The sequence below is a fragment of the Myotis daubentonii genome, chromosome 1 (assembly GCF_963259705.1).
Source record: "Myotis daubentonii chromosome 1, mMyoDau2.1, whole genome shotgun sequence".
Classification (NCBI taxonomy): domain Eukaryota; kingdom Metazoa; phylum Chordata; class Mammalia; order Chiroptera; family Vespertilionidae; genus Myotis; species Myotis daubentonii.
Window position 1 is genome coordinate 74090098 of NC_081840.1, and position 13849 is coordinate 74103946.

General features: G+C 40.7%; 2 protein-coding genes across 7 annotated transcripts in view; one reads left to right on the forward strand and one right to left on the reverse strand.

Moving 5' to 3' along the window:
* Positions 1-808: 808 nt before the first annotated feature.
* Positions 809-13359, forward strand: EMC4 (ER membrane protein complex subunit 4). 4 transcript variants are annotated; one of them, XM_059705736.1, is made up of 5 exons: positions 812-1017; positions 1544-1658; positions 4895-5048; positions 5343-5503; positions 6178-13359. In XM_059705736.1, the coding sequence occupies exons 1-5, from the start codon at positions 932-934 to the stop codon at positions 6187-6189; spliced, it is 528 nt and encodes a 175-aa protein (XP_059561719.1). In that variant the 5' UTR covers positions 812-931; the 3' UTR covers positions 6190-13359. The 4 variants fall into 4 exon arrangements, with proteins under 4 accessions (XP_059561734.1, XP_059561719.1, XP_059561712.1 ...); XM_059705729.1 differs by having other exon boundaries at positions 814-1017; positions 5996-13359; XM_059705751.1 differs by lacking the exon at positions 5343-5503 and having other exon boundaries at positions 809-1017; positions 5996-13359.
* SLC12A6 (solute carrier family 12 member 6) overlaps positions 6240-13849 on the reverse strand; it is a 93036-nt gene continuing 85426 nt past the window's right edge. For all 3 annotated transcript variants that reach the window (XM_059705706.1, XM_059705696.1, XM_059705716.1), the window contains 6 exons: positions 13189-13358; positions 11949-12080; positions 11251-11358; positions 10891-11075; positions 10359-10492; positions 6240-9264 (listed from right to left, as the gene is read on the reverse strand). In XM_059705706.1, the coding sequence (XP_059561689.1) occupies positions 9173-9264; positions 10359-10492; positions 10891-11075; positions 11251-11358; positions 11949-12080; positions 13189-13358 (821 nt within the window). In that variant the 3' untranslated portion in view covers positions 6240-9172. The remainder of the gene's footprint in view (positions 9265-10358; positions 10493-10890; positions 11076-11250; positions 11359-11948; positions 12081-13188; positions 13359-13849) is intronic.

Consider the following 13849-nt stretch of genomic DNA (forward strand, 5'->3'; position numbering starts at 1 on the left):
AGGAAAGAAGGAAAGATGTGCAAGGATGTTCACAGCAACATGGGTTATAAAAGGAAAAAATAAAACAGAAAACAACTTAAGTACCCAATAATAGGTTAAATTATGATACAGGTGTACAACTGAACCCAAAACCCACTCAGTACGAATAATGTATATTATTTAATGACATTAAAAAACACATCATGCGTATATGGCGAACCCACCATTTAACCTCACAACAAACTTTGAAAATAGGTGCATTATTCAACTTTTACGTATGAAGAGGTTTGCAATATACAGAACTGAACTTGTCCAACGTCACAAAATTCCGTCATGAAGCCAGGATTCAAAAGGAGGCCATCTGAACCTCAGCCCGCGAGCCTTCCCACGCCCACACGGCCTCCTGGCTTTGGCGCAGAACGGGGATACCACCATCTACCTCCCAGGGTTACCGTGAGACTTAAATAAAATAATAAACACAAAGCTCCAAGAACACAGTGGACATCCAATACTCGGAAGCTACTAACTAACTCAAGGTCACACATCCGTGGTGAAACCAGGATTTAAAGCGAGCTCTGTCTGAATCTTGTAATTCCCGGGAGGGCGGAGGAACTGAAAACCTTTTCTTGGCTTCAACTCCTCAAGCAGAGTCAGTACGGACCTTCCCTCCGCCCGTAAAGGGCGCCTCGGGGTCAGGGGACACACAACAGGCCTCTTCCAAAAGGAGGGGCGCCCGGAGTCGCTTTGGGAAGATTTAAATTCAGGCAGCTTTTCTCACCTGCCGCGCGGGCTACTTCCACGGACTCTGTGCCCGCCCCGGAAGTGACGTTGACGCACGCGCCGGAAGTGGGCTTGCGGACTGGGACCAAACGTCGCGGACGCTGGTGGGCCTGAGGCTCCGTGTGACGCCGTAAACCAGGCAGCTTCACGGCGTTAGGAGGCGTCCATTGCCATGACGGCCCAGGGCAGCCTGGTGGCCAACCGAGGCCGGCGCTTCAAGTGGGCCATTGAGCTGAGCGGGCCTGGAGGAGGCAGCAGGTGAGGAGCCTGGGCGGAGGGCCTTGCCCCCCGAACTGCCCCGGAGGCATGGAACCTGGACTGGATGGGTGGCACCAAGACGGCTCCTGGGCAGCTAGCGGCGGAAGCCGTGGAGGTTTTTGTGCCCAAAGGATGCGTAGTTCCGTCTTCCCAATAGGCAGGGCTCTGACGAACCTACAGGAGGGGTTGATGGAATCTGGGAGGTGCACCTGAGGATCTTAACTCCTGTGGGTAGCAGAACAGGAGATGCTGGAGTCCACAGCTTTAGTTTCTTTATTTTTTCTTTTTTTAAAAAAATATTTTTATTGCTTTTAGAGAAGGGAGAGGGATAGAGAGAAACACCAATGATGAGAGAGAATCATTGATTGGCTGCCTCCTGCAGGCCCCCTCCTGGGGATCAAGCCCACACCCCCGGGCCTGTGCCCTGACGGGAATCCAACCGTGACCTTCTGGTTCATAGGTCAACGCTCAGCCACTGAGCCATGCCCGCTGGGCCAGCAGCCTGTTTCTTGGTTTGCTTTTTTAGGGGCCGAAGTGACCGGGGCGGTGGCCAGGGCGACTCGCTGTACCCCGTTGGTTACTTGGACAAGCAAGTGCCGGATACCAGCGTGCAAGAGACGGACCGGATCCTGGTGGAGAAGGTACAGAGGTATAGATGTCGCCGTCGTTGGGGGGCTAGTCCTGGCCCCCCCACCCGCCCTTCTCTCCCGGACGGCACATGAATATCTTACTGGAGATGGGCCTTATCCTGAATGTTTTGGTAGCTCAGCTGCTTGAGAGTAGTGTGTTAACAGTAGTTAACATATCAGCTCCAAAAGTGCTTAAGAATTGGAAAAAGAAAAGACATTTAGAACCGAAGGCATAAGAAAGTAGGTTGAAAAGTACTTATTGGTGGCAATGCCTTTCAGTTGGAGTCGTCCTTTTGCCCTCTAATGTCCTTACACCACATCACCTGCCAGGATATTCTGTTGGCTTTATCTTCAAAATAGATTCAAAATCTTACTGCTTCTTATTACTTTCACCTATCGTCCTGGTCTAAGCCACTACCATCCTTCACCCAGATGTCTTCATGGTTGTGGGAGCGGTATGTGCATTGCAGGGTGTTTAATAGAACCCCTGGCCTCTCTACCTATTCGATGCTAAATGTGCCCTTCCCCAGTTGTGACAACCAAAATGTCTCCAGCATTACCACCTTTCTCCAGGGAGGTCAATCGCCCTTCTGTTGAGAACCACTGATTTTTAAAGAGCACAATCTGATGAGCTTTAATAGTGGTATACCACCTTGAAACCACGACTATCTTGAAAGAACATTTTCTTCTTCTCCAAAAGATTCCTTGTGCCCCTCTCTGCCACAGATTTCTAATTGGTCTACTTCCCCCTGTAGTCTAGTACTAGCACAGCAGCCAGTACTATGATCCTTTTAAAGCATGAGTCAGATCATTCCTATTAAAACTCTTCTGTAGCTCATTTCACTTACTGTAAAAGCAAAAGTCTTTGTAATGTTCTACCTAACTCTGTATTGACTAAGCCCCTTGTAACATCTTTGACTTAATCTCCTATCACATTCCCCTGTATTTATTATTTTTTTTATTGATTTTTAGAGTAAGAGAGAGGGAGAGAAACATCGATGTGAGAGGGAAACATCAATAGGCTGCCTCCTCTACGCCTTCTGCTGGGAATCAAGCCTGAAACCCAGGCATGTGCCCTGACTGGGAATGGAACTGGCAACCTTTCAGTGCACCAGATGACACCCAACCGAGCCACACTGGCCAAAGCTAATTTTATTTTTTAATCTTCAATCAAGGATATGTTTTTATTGATTTTTAGAGAGAGAGAATAGGAGAGAGAGAGAAACGTCAATGGGAGAGAAAAACATTGATGGGCTGCCTCCTGTAGGCGCCCCAACCTGGGATCAAACCCGATTAACCTTTTGGTGTATGGGACAACTCTTCAACCAACTGAGCCACCTGTGCAGGGCTACCACTTTCCCCTCTGTTCACTGCAGTCTTGTCAGATTAGCCTCCTTGCTGCTGCTCACATATGCCAGGCAAGTTCCCATCTAAGGATTTGTGTACCTGTTTTTCCCTCTGCTGGAATACTCTTCCGCAGCACCTGTATGGCTTGCTCTCTTATCAATGAAGCCTACCCTCATGGCACGCCCTATCCTGTTTTCCCACTTTACATTTCTCCGTGTCATTCATATACGTGACACAGTTTACTTATTTTACTACCCATCTTTCCATTAATTTAAGCTCCAGGTTTTTGTCTCCCAAAAGCCTAGAACAGTGCCTGCACTTTCTTTCCCCTCAGCCTTGCTATTCAATACTAAGCGATTTGTTTCAGAAAATTCCTGTGATTTTTCACATGAAAATGACAGCTATTCTCAATTTTTTTCTTGATAAGTATCATTTTTCATCTTGGTATCAAATTGTAACATAATACATGATAGTTAAAGTATTAACATGGCTTGACTTTAAAGGTAGATTATCATAAAATACTTCTTTAGTTCTGTTGTATGATTTGATATTTAGACTTACAGATAAATGATCTATGTAAATTACATATTGGGAAACTTTAATTTCAAGTATGGGCATGTATTCTTTTAATGTGAGTAAACACAAATGGATAGTGGTATATTATTTTTATATAGCTAGATTTGCTTTAATATTTTGCTTAGGATTTTTGCATTTATGTGTATGACTGATAGTGGTCTATAAACTTTTCTCATAATGTCCTTGTCAGGTTTTGGTATTTATGAGGTCCCATGTAATGAGCTGTAGAGTGTTCATTTTTATTTTCTAAGTTTGTATAAGATTGGCTTTATTTTTTCCTTAAATGTTTGAAATTTGCCAAGGAAAAACCATCTGATGGGCTTAGTTATAGATTCAGTTTCTTAAACAGTTATGGGATTATTTATATTTCCAATTTCTTAAACCATTTAGGTAAGTTGTATTTTTTTTAGGAATTGTACCATTTCCTAAAATTCATAGTACGATCACTGTAATATTTGCAAAACCTATAGAGATGTCCCTTTTTCATTCCTGATGTTGAATATTTATCTTCCATCCTTTTTTCTTCATCAGGCTCACCAGTATGATGTTATTAATCTTTTTTAAAAAACAACTGTCAGCTTGATTTAACGACAGTTTCACTAATTACTACTCATTATTTTCTTTTCATTTGTTCTTTTTCTAACTTATTGAAATAGATGCTTACTTTATTTTTAGTGTTCTAATCTGTATTTAAAACTATAAATTTCTCAGAGTTCTAGCTATGTTCCACAGTTGTTAAAATGTATTTTGATCAGTTAAAAAATATTTATATTTTCCATTATAATTTCTTTTGATTCATGAATTATTTCAAGTACATTTGTTAATTTCAACTCATAATGGATTTTTGGTTATCTGTTACTGAATTCTAGCTTGATTGCATGGTAATCAAAGAACATGCTTTGTATAATTTGAGTTCTTTGAGTTACTGACACTTCCTTCATGGCTCAACAAGTGGTCAGTTTTTGTAAATGTCCCATGTGTGTTTGAGAACAATGTGAATTCTGCAGCTGTTGGGAGCAATGCTTTATAAATGTCAGTTGGGTTCAGTTTGTTAATGTCTTTCAAATCTATATCTTGATTTGTCTGTTAGTTATTGATTGAGGTATGCTAATCTCTCACTATGTGAATTTCTTTTTTTAATTAAAAATATTTTTATTGATTTCAGAGAGGAAGGGAGGAGAGATAGAAACATCGATGAGAGAGAATCATTGATCAGTCAGATGCACAAAATTGAAAATTATGTTCATTTGACTTTAACATCAGTGATACAATAAATGTGGGACTGAGGGTAGTGCTCAGAGGTTAAAATTGTGTCTTTGTTTTAGCGCTGTTGGGACATTGCCTTGGGTCCCCTCAAACAGATTCCCATGAACCTCTTCATCATGTACATGGCAGGCAATACTATCTCCATCTTCCCTACTATGATGGTGTGTATGATGGCTTGGCGACCCATTCAGGCACTTATGGCCATTTCAGCCAGTAAGTATTCTTGAACTAATAACCCTTATGAAAGTTTTACGAATTAAAGGTAAATTCTTAGGCAAAACCCATATTGGAAATCTTTGCATGGCTCTTGGCTAGTAGCGGGGAGGGTATGCAGGACGGTGATGGTAGTGGTGGTGACATGGAGGGAAAAACAGAGCTTATCATGGATTTTGTTCACTAGTTCTATTTGCTGTTTTACTGTGGGCTGGTGTGTATTATCTATATCTTAATATGTGCCTGATTTGTAATTTTAAAAAAAGTTGTTTTGGCACTTTGTTACCCCAACAGCTTTCAAGATGCTAGAAAGTTCAAGCCAGAAGTTCCTTCAGGGTTTGGTGTATCTCATTGGAAATCTCATGGGTTTGGCATTGGCTGTTTATAAGTGCCAGTCCATGGGACTGTTGCCTACACATGCATCAGACTGGTTAGCCTTCATTGAACCTCCTGAGGTAAGGCAAAAGAAAAGTTAACTTTGGGGCTAGTTGTAACGGACTGTAAATAGCTGATCCATTTGATGTAAGGGATTAGAGTTGGTATTAGAGCGCATTTCCTTTTTAATCCTCTCCCAAGAGAGAATGAAAGGGGGATGGAGGGGGGAGGGAGAGAAAGAGAGAGAGACAGAGAGAAAAACATTGATGTGAGAGAGACAAATTGATAGGTTGCCTCCTGCAAGTGCCCCGACCTGGGCCAGGGATTGAACTTGCAACCCAGGTACGTGCCGTTGACTGGGAATTAAACCCTTGACCCTTCTGTGTGTGGGGCTCATACTGTAATCACTGAGCAATGCCAGCCAGGGCTAGAGCCCATTTCTTAAGAAATAAGATCCATTTGAAGTCGGGAAGTTATTTTTTAAGGATAAAATAACTTGTGGTTAAAGTATTAAGTACTTGATTCAGGAAGTTATTTCAGTGTTCATTCCCACTCACCTCTTCTTGTTTCAGAGGATGGAGTTCAGTGGTGGTGGACTGCTTTTGTGAACCTGAGAAAGCAGCACCTGGTGACCATGTATTTGGATCTCATTTACAACCTTCTTTACCCCCAGTGATGACTCCTCAGCATATTCACCCCTAACATTATCACTCGTGCTGAAAAGAACTGAAAACACCTTTTTTTCCAGGGTGAGGAGACATCCTAGAAAGATAATGTATATATCATTACAAACACAAAGAAACTATGCCACAACCCTTGACTGAAAATAATGTAGAAAACTTTATTTATGTTTTCAGTATAGAGCAAAACAACAAATAAAACCGTAACTATGTAAACAAAAGAATAGTTGCTGCTAAACCAAGAACCACAGCAGCATCTCCTTTCAATAAATTAAATGGTCAAGAACAGTGCTTTAAAAATATTATATAGGTTTCCCTTAAATCTGTTTTCCTTAATATTTCACTTCTATTTAACATAAGCTCGGACATAAAACTTCTGTTGGAGACACTTGTGGAAGGTGTGAGAAACTAATGCTGGATTCTGATTATACATGATGAAAAGAAAAATAAACCAGACAAAAAGCACATAAATATAATTACAGTAAGTTGCTACTTTAATATCCACAACGGATTTTTAATACATTTAGGGGGAATGAGGATTGGAGGAATCATTGGGGCCACAGGAATCTGAGGCAATGGAAGGTACAAAGTAGGCATCTTTCCCCTGCCAAGAGGAACCTGGTACCTGTCAAACAGATGCTGCAGTTCAAACTTCAGCTTTTAAGAAAGCTATAGAAGGCAGAGGGCCAGTAATTGGAAAATGTATGTTATCATAACCTGCCCTGGTAAAGTCATAGCTAAGACTTAAAAGTTGGATCTTATTCAAAAGGCAGGAGGAGGTCTTTTCTTTCTCTTCCTTCTTGAAACACAAAACCCCTTCCCCTAAGGTGCATTCTCATTAAGTTTTCCGTATTGCTTTATTTGCAGTGATTAAAGGAGACAAGATACTTTGTAGACAAACAACATAAGCAACACAGAGACATGAAATGCTCTAGGTAGAGATGAGTTTAAATCTGGCCTAATAACCATTTTCCCACGTAACAATGATTTTGTATTTAGGGGCTGAAGTAGTGGCTATATTAATAGCCATGAATTCCCTTATCCCTTTAAAAGAATCTTATAGAGCTCTAACCACAAAATGCTTTTAAAACTAACCTTAATTCCACCAATATTTTTCCCCATATGGAAATACATATAAATATCACTTTAGCCAGAAGGTATGTGTAAATGTAGAGGAATTCCTGGGCAGGCAGACTTTTAGAGCATGGATCTTCAATATTTTGAATCCTGGGGAACCTGTCCTACTGCTGGACTCAACTAAACAATGGAGTGTTGCAATGGAAGCAGTAAATAATGCTTCTATCCTCTGTAGGAAGGAGCAGAATAAAAGACAAAATTCTGTCTGCTTTGCTACCATGACGGCCTGAAGGTTGAAAGAAAAGTAAAAGGAATACATTGAAATGACTCAATTTCTTAAGTCATATTGAAGGGTTTTCTCTGTAAAGGTCAAATGAATAGTCTGCTGGTACCTAGGTCAGCTTGCTCCATATCCTAATGGGTAATCGAAAAAGTGCCACTATTGATCAGTAAAGTGAAACTGTAAAGCCAAAAATATAGGCAAATAGTTTTTCTAAATAACCCATCTACATATATTTGAAATTACCATTTAGTCACACAGAATAATTTCATTATGCTTGGAAAACAGGTGTTTTTGTGATCAATAAATTAGCAAATAAGCTAAGCTTGCATAAGTATTTCCGTAACATACTTAAAGTTCTAAAGCAAAACTGAAATAGCAGAAGACTGTTGGCTTGGACAGTCTCCTAGTTTAGAGCCAAGTTTCTGCAGTCAGAATGCAGAATTAAAATGGAAAGGAAAATGGGCATACTTGGCATTTAGGCGAGTGCCTCAAGTCTTCACTATGGCTTTAGAAATGAGTCCACAGGTTTCTTAGTGAAAGAAGTTACTTGAATAGGCCAATGCCATTTGTATGCCACCTTAGTGAAGTAGGTAAGCGAGTAGCAGCATCTTAATAACTTTGGCACTACTGAAGGAATACGGCTCTAGAACTTCAAATTCCATTGCTGGATTTCCCCTTGGAAAGATAGAAACCTTTTAGGAAAGAATTTTAGCCAGGCTTCCTAGTGTTTGTTCCTGTGATTTTTGACCTGTGTCTACTAACCCAGAGGACATAAAAGAGAGAAGGAAAGGTGAACCTATTGGTCAGTGTACATTATATTTCTTAGAAAACAGCTTGTATGTTTTGCCCTTTTCACACAGATAACCAGATTATATTCCAGTAATTCTTAATAGCTATCTTAGAATTTCCTTAATTTGGCCATTTGAAAAGTACCTGAAAGAAATAATTTTTACTCTACTGTTTAAAAATTTCCATGTTAACACTGCCTACATTACAATCTTAATCACAGAGATTAAGGGGTTTGAAAACCAAAAGCTGAAATATACAACAACCCAGTATGTGTACATACACTGCTTTTTGGGGGAAATCTTGTTTTGGAGGACGAAGTAGAAGCTGCAGCCATATTTCAGATTTTGTATATCAGTACCCTAATTTAAAATTAGAGTCCTGCAAAGCAGTGGATACACTCAAGAAAATTAGCTTAAAAAGGTTTTCATCTTGGTTTGCCATAGGTCATCTTCACCAGGATGTTAGGTCCCCATACACTTGGCCATGAATGCCTTAGAATGATGATGTTTTTTCTCTGTTGAACCATGACTTCCGAGACTCAATCTTTAATGCTGGATATGTACTTGCTTTTTGTCTTCAGTTGAATTTCTGGTATGCCTTCTGACAACTCATTTTATTGGTTAGCTTGTTAATTCTAACTTGCCTTCAGCTGGTACAGACATGGCTTTAGTAATTGACCATTTTTCTAATGTTGAGGGAATATTTGCTTCTGTAAGGGGGGCAGATGATATGAGAGCAAAAAGCAGAACTGTGACGTTTTTGCACAAGTACTTGAGGCTCAGCTTGTCAAGAATTCACTCAGATGATGTGTATAGGACACAGGCCTCTAGTTAGTGGGACTGGTAGTAAAGAGCTGGCACTCATGGAGGATGGAAGCCTTTTGGGAAACATGAAGCCAAGCAGAGTCATTCGGGAGGAAATTACGAATAAATGGTGATCACTTCACTGCCACCACCTCGGACAAGGAGGACTCGCTCTAGTCCCTCGGTGAGCACTTCCAGGAACTCCATGTCTTCAGAATTTGTCAAGGAGACAAAGGCAGAAGAAGAGCACACTTTACAACCTATACCATGATAATCAGAGTTTATCTGATTACAAAGCCAAAAAAATCAACATGTTTTTGTTAATTATTGCATACTCAGAAGTGGAAGACTAATTCGGTTTCACCCTGTGAATTAATCCAGGGATCTAGTCCTTTTGCATATGGAAGGACTTTTCCACTTGTTGGATTTTTTTTTCTAAATTTTTTTTTTTTTAAATAGGGAAAACACACAAGTAATGTGTAAAATATTATGAAGCAAAATAAGCCAAAAAAGGAAAAGCCACAACAAGGCAGCTCGTTAAGATTTCTAGAGAACCCAAGTTTTCTAAGTGAAGCTGCTGAAGCAGAATTTTTCCGCCAGCTCTTTTTTCCTTTTTAAAAACTCTCTTCCTTAATGATACTGGTGGGAATGAGTCAGGTGTCACCACTGCAGTGCTGAAGTGGTCTCAAAAAAACCTGGCTTTTTTTCCTTTTTTCTCTTTTTTCCCCTCAGAGGAGGGTCCACTTCAGCTGCTTCTCCCCTAATGCCATCCAAAAGAAAGGCTTTGCAAGTGGGTAGAGCCTGAAAAGGAGGAAGGATATGGGTATTCTGTCTCTGGGATTGTCAGAAAGGGTTCCATACACAGTATTAGAAGTAATGTTGCAAATATACCACTTAAAAGCAGTCTCTTTAGGGTTCAGAGAGAACATATAACCCCAACTCCTTAAAAGATTAATCTCACTGCTCTGCAAGAATCCCCGTATAATAAGGCTTTTAAAAGTTTCCCTCTTCAAGAGGAAAATTTTGGCAGGAGCAATCACTTTTATAGCGGCCGAGTTGTCACATCTAAAAAGCAAGCTAAGCCCGGCCAGTGTGGCTCAGGAGGTCATGGTTTGATTTCCCGTCAGGGCACATGCTTGGGTTTCGGGCTCTATCCCCAGTGGGGGTTAAGCAGGGAGCAGCCAATCAATGATTCTCATCATTGATGTTTCTATCCCCCTCTTCCTCTCTGGAATCAATAAAAATAAAATAAAAAGCAAACTAATATTTTCCCTACTGGTAGCTCCATTCTTGGAAAGGATACAGTTTTCATCACCCTCAGGGTTTCGGGGTGGCCCTGGCATATTCAACAAAACCAACTTTGCTTCATGGGACTTGTTAACTATGACCTCATTGAGCTTCACTGCTGTATGCATCCGCCTCACATTGGACTGGTCCCTGCAGAGGGAAAGGGGAAGAAGGGGGGGGAGGGGGGAAGAGGTGGTTAAGGCAAACAGAAAACTAGGCATATCATCAACAACCTTACAAACGAGATATGGAGCTTTTTTGCTTTGAGTATGAATGATATAATGAACAAAATGACTTCCTTATAATATTAACACCTTGGGTTTTCTCACTCTATGTTTGCTTGTTTATACCAGGAACACAGTATAACGAAGGATGGTTACCTTGTGTACAGTGTTAATTGGTAGCTGGTATGCAGAGGCAAACAACAGAGAGATGGCTGGATTTGGGGTAAAATGAACAGATTCCATCCTGTGTATCCTGGCAAAGGCACATCTGTGGCACTGATTAGGATACTGTTATGTGATAAGCTTGTGAGCTGGAAAACTTACGGACGCATGTTAAGCAGGTCCTGGAATCCTTCCATTGACTTGGCCCTTTGCCCCCGGGATGCCATGTACTTGTCTTTCGTCCAAGTCATGTGCACCTTCTCCTGATAGGTTTCTGTCTCTTCATCCTCATCAGAGCCAATGCTGGTCAGTCGTAGCATTGAATTCCGGTCTTTCACCAACTGTGCCTGTGGAAGGTCCAACACAGCTCTGACTCTATTCTGAAACAATAATGTGACTGTAGGGGAATAACTGATAAAGTGAGAAGAAAAAAATCTGTCATCTCATAAAAACAATACAGTATCATTCCTTTCAGTGACAGATTTCAAAGGCCAGGATTAGATTACTGCCTCAAGGTCTCACCTCTCTGTCCCGCTCTGTTTTGGAGAGTCGCATGTGCCGGAGCATCTGGGACCTTTGCTCCATCATCAGAGTGCGTTCATAAGTGTAAGCTGATATGTCACTGTCGTGCTGCCACATATATCAGAGTGGGGAGGAAACAGAGAGCAGGATGAACCACACATTTTCATCTTCACTCACAAAATTAAACCCGACAAAGTATCACAATGTCGACCTAAGTTTTACTCCTACTTTTTTGTTTAGTCATTGAGCCACATAAACACGACATTGTAGAACACAGATCCAACCCAAAAGAAGCCCTGAGAATCCTGTCCATAATCTAACCATTACATGTTTCCTTAAAACACAAAACACAAACTCTAGTCTTTTTTTTTTTTTAATACTGCTAGGTTATTTTTTTTTAAAGCTGTGATTTTAGCATGAATACATGAATGAAAACTTAATGAAATTATATTAAGCAGACAGGAATCTGACAGAAATATCAGGGCTATGTAACAAAAAAGAAAACAAAAAAATTAAAAACCACCAAACACACATCACATACACATTCTACTTATTTAGATCACTATATTAGGGTTGTGTTGGAACTAAAGGATAAATCCACATCTGCAGCTAAAGAATTTCCAACCAGAAGAGGTACTAGGAAGACAAGATAGGGGTGGGGGAAGGGTGGTTTCTTTGGTCTCACACAGCTTTCTCACCATCTCCACCACTTCCACCTCTGCCTCAATGCGCAGGTGATACAGGAAGGTGGCCAGGTCCTTCTTCATCTGAATACTGTTGTCCTCTAGCTGGGCTACTGTGAAGATCCGTATGTTGCATTTGCGCCATACCTGATAAAGGACCATACGCACACGGAAAATTTTATGTAAGAAGGCAAAAGTGACATTTCTTACAACACAAGGCACTGTTACCTAGAACACCTTGCTAGAGTGTCAGAGTATTGATTCCTAGTGTCCTACTTGCAACATTATTGTACTAGGGCAAAAGTTTGACAAGAAACACATTAAATACTGTTTTAAGCAGGCCTTTTTTTTAAAAAAAAACAACCTGAGGATATGTTTTTACTGATTTTTAGAGAGAGAGGAAGGGGGAGAGAGAAACATCGATCAGTTGCCTTCCAAATGCGCCCCACTGGGGATCGAACCCACAACCTAGGTATATGTGTCCTGACTGGGAATCAAACCCGCAACCTTTTGGTGTATGGGACGATGCTCCAACCAACTGAGCCACCTGGTCAAGACTGTTTTAAGCAGTTCTTAATTTCATAACAAGAAAACACCTGGCAAGAAAGGAAAAGATGGCGTGTGATACATTAAGAGGGTGCTTTATTCAGATAGCATATTGACACCATGCATACAGACTATATTATTTTAAATTTCAGTTTAACTGACACACAAACATGCACGTTTACCCTTTTCCAAATTCGAAAGACCTTGGTCTTTTCTTTTTTTTTTTAAGAATGTGTTTAGCCAGGCCGGTGTGGCTCTGAATGAGCGTTGACCTATGAACCAGGAGGTCAGGATTTGATTCCTGGTCAGAACACATGCCTGGGTAGTGGGCTTTGATCCCCAGTGGGGGAGCGTGCAGGAGATAGCCGATCAATAATTCCCTCTCATCACTGATGCTTCTCTCTTTCCCTCTCCCTTCCTCTCTGAAATCAATAAAATAAAATAAAACGAAAGAAGAAAATGTTTACTTGTTAATGTTTTTTCCAGGCCTCATATATAACTTTATCAATTTATGGGATTTCATTTAGAGATAGGTAAATATCAACTACAAAGGAAATATTTCTCATAAGGTTGAAACTGGAGAGCCAAGAATAATCCCCAACTCTTCTGATTCTAGGCCTTAACACTATACAATCAAAGAGGAAGAATTTATCTAATAAACAGGACAGAAGTTAAGGGAGAAAGACTTTTTAAAAGATGTCTAAAATACCTTGTACTGTTTAAGTAGGAATGGTAACAGCATGAGCATCCCCCCATCATGCACAATCCACCACACGTCAATGTTGCCCTCAGAAAATTGCTCCACGTTGCTGGGAAAGAACGAGATGTTTTTCGCCACTAGCAGGGCCAGATGGGCAGCAGTTGTCACTCGAACTGTGCCTAGGGAGAGAAAAGAGAATCAGGATAAGCAGGGCCACCACGGCAGGAAAGCAAGGATAATGTTCCTTTACATTTCTTTGAGCAAGGTGTCCTATTTACATAGTAGGTATACCACAAATACGAAAACTACTGTGAAAAAAACTGAATAGCTAACAGAATTAGATTGAATACTGTGATGTACATTACCAAATATATTCTATTTACTACATTTCTAAGGGGGGGTATGTGAATTTGGGAGATTTTGAAGCTGAGGGCAACCCTTCCAATTCCTGGGAGAATGTCAATATGGGACTCGTAAATATGTCAATTTCAGAGATAACTGCTAACATAAGACTTGACAGAGATAAATAATTCATGAACATAATGTAAAGCTAGAAGGGGATGAGTAGGATAAGGTTATTATTACCAGTAGTTATTTAGGTGCCCTTGTAAGACCATGTTTCAGCAATGGCACAGCCTCTACTTACGAAGCTAGGGGTTGGGGTTAGGGA

Excerpts from the sequence above, each read along its gene's own strand:
- EMC4 (XM_059705729.1), top strand. The coding sequence starts at position 932 with ATGACGGCCCAGGGCAGCCTGGTGGCCAACCGAGGCCGGCGCTTCAAG. Across the intron at positions 1,659-4,894 it reads ACCGGATCCTGGTGGAGAAG|CGCTGTTGGGACATTGCCTT; the intron begins GTACAGAGGTAT and ends TCTTTGTTTTAG. Across the intron at positions 5,504-5,995 it reads CCTTCATTGAACCTCCTGAG|AGGATGGAGTTCAGTGGTGG; the intron begins GTAAGGCAAAAG and ends TTCTTGTTTCAG.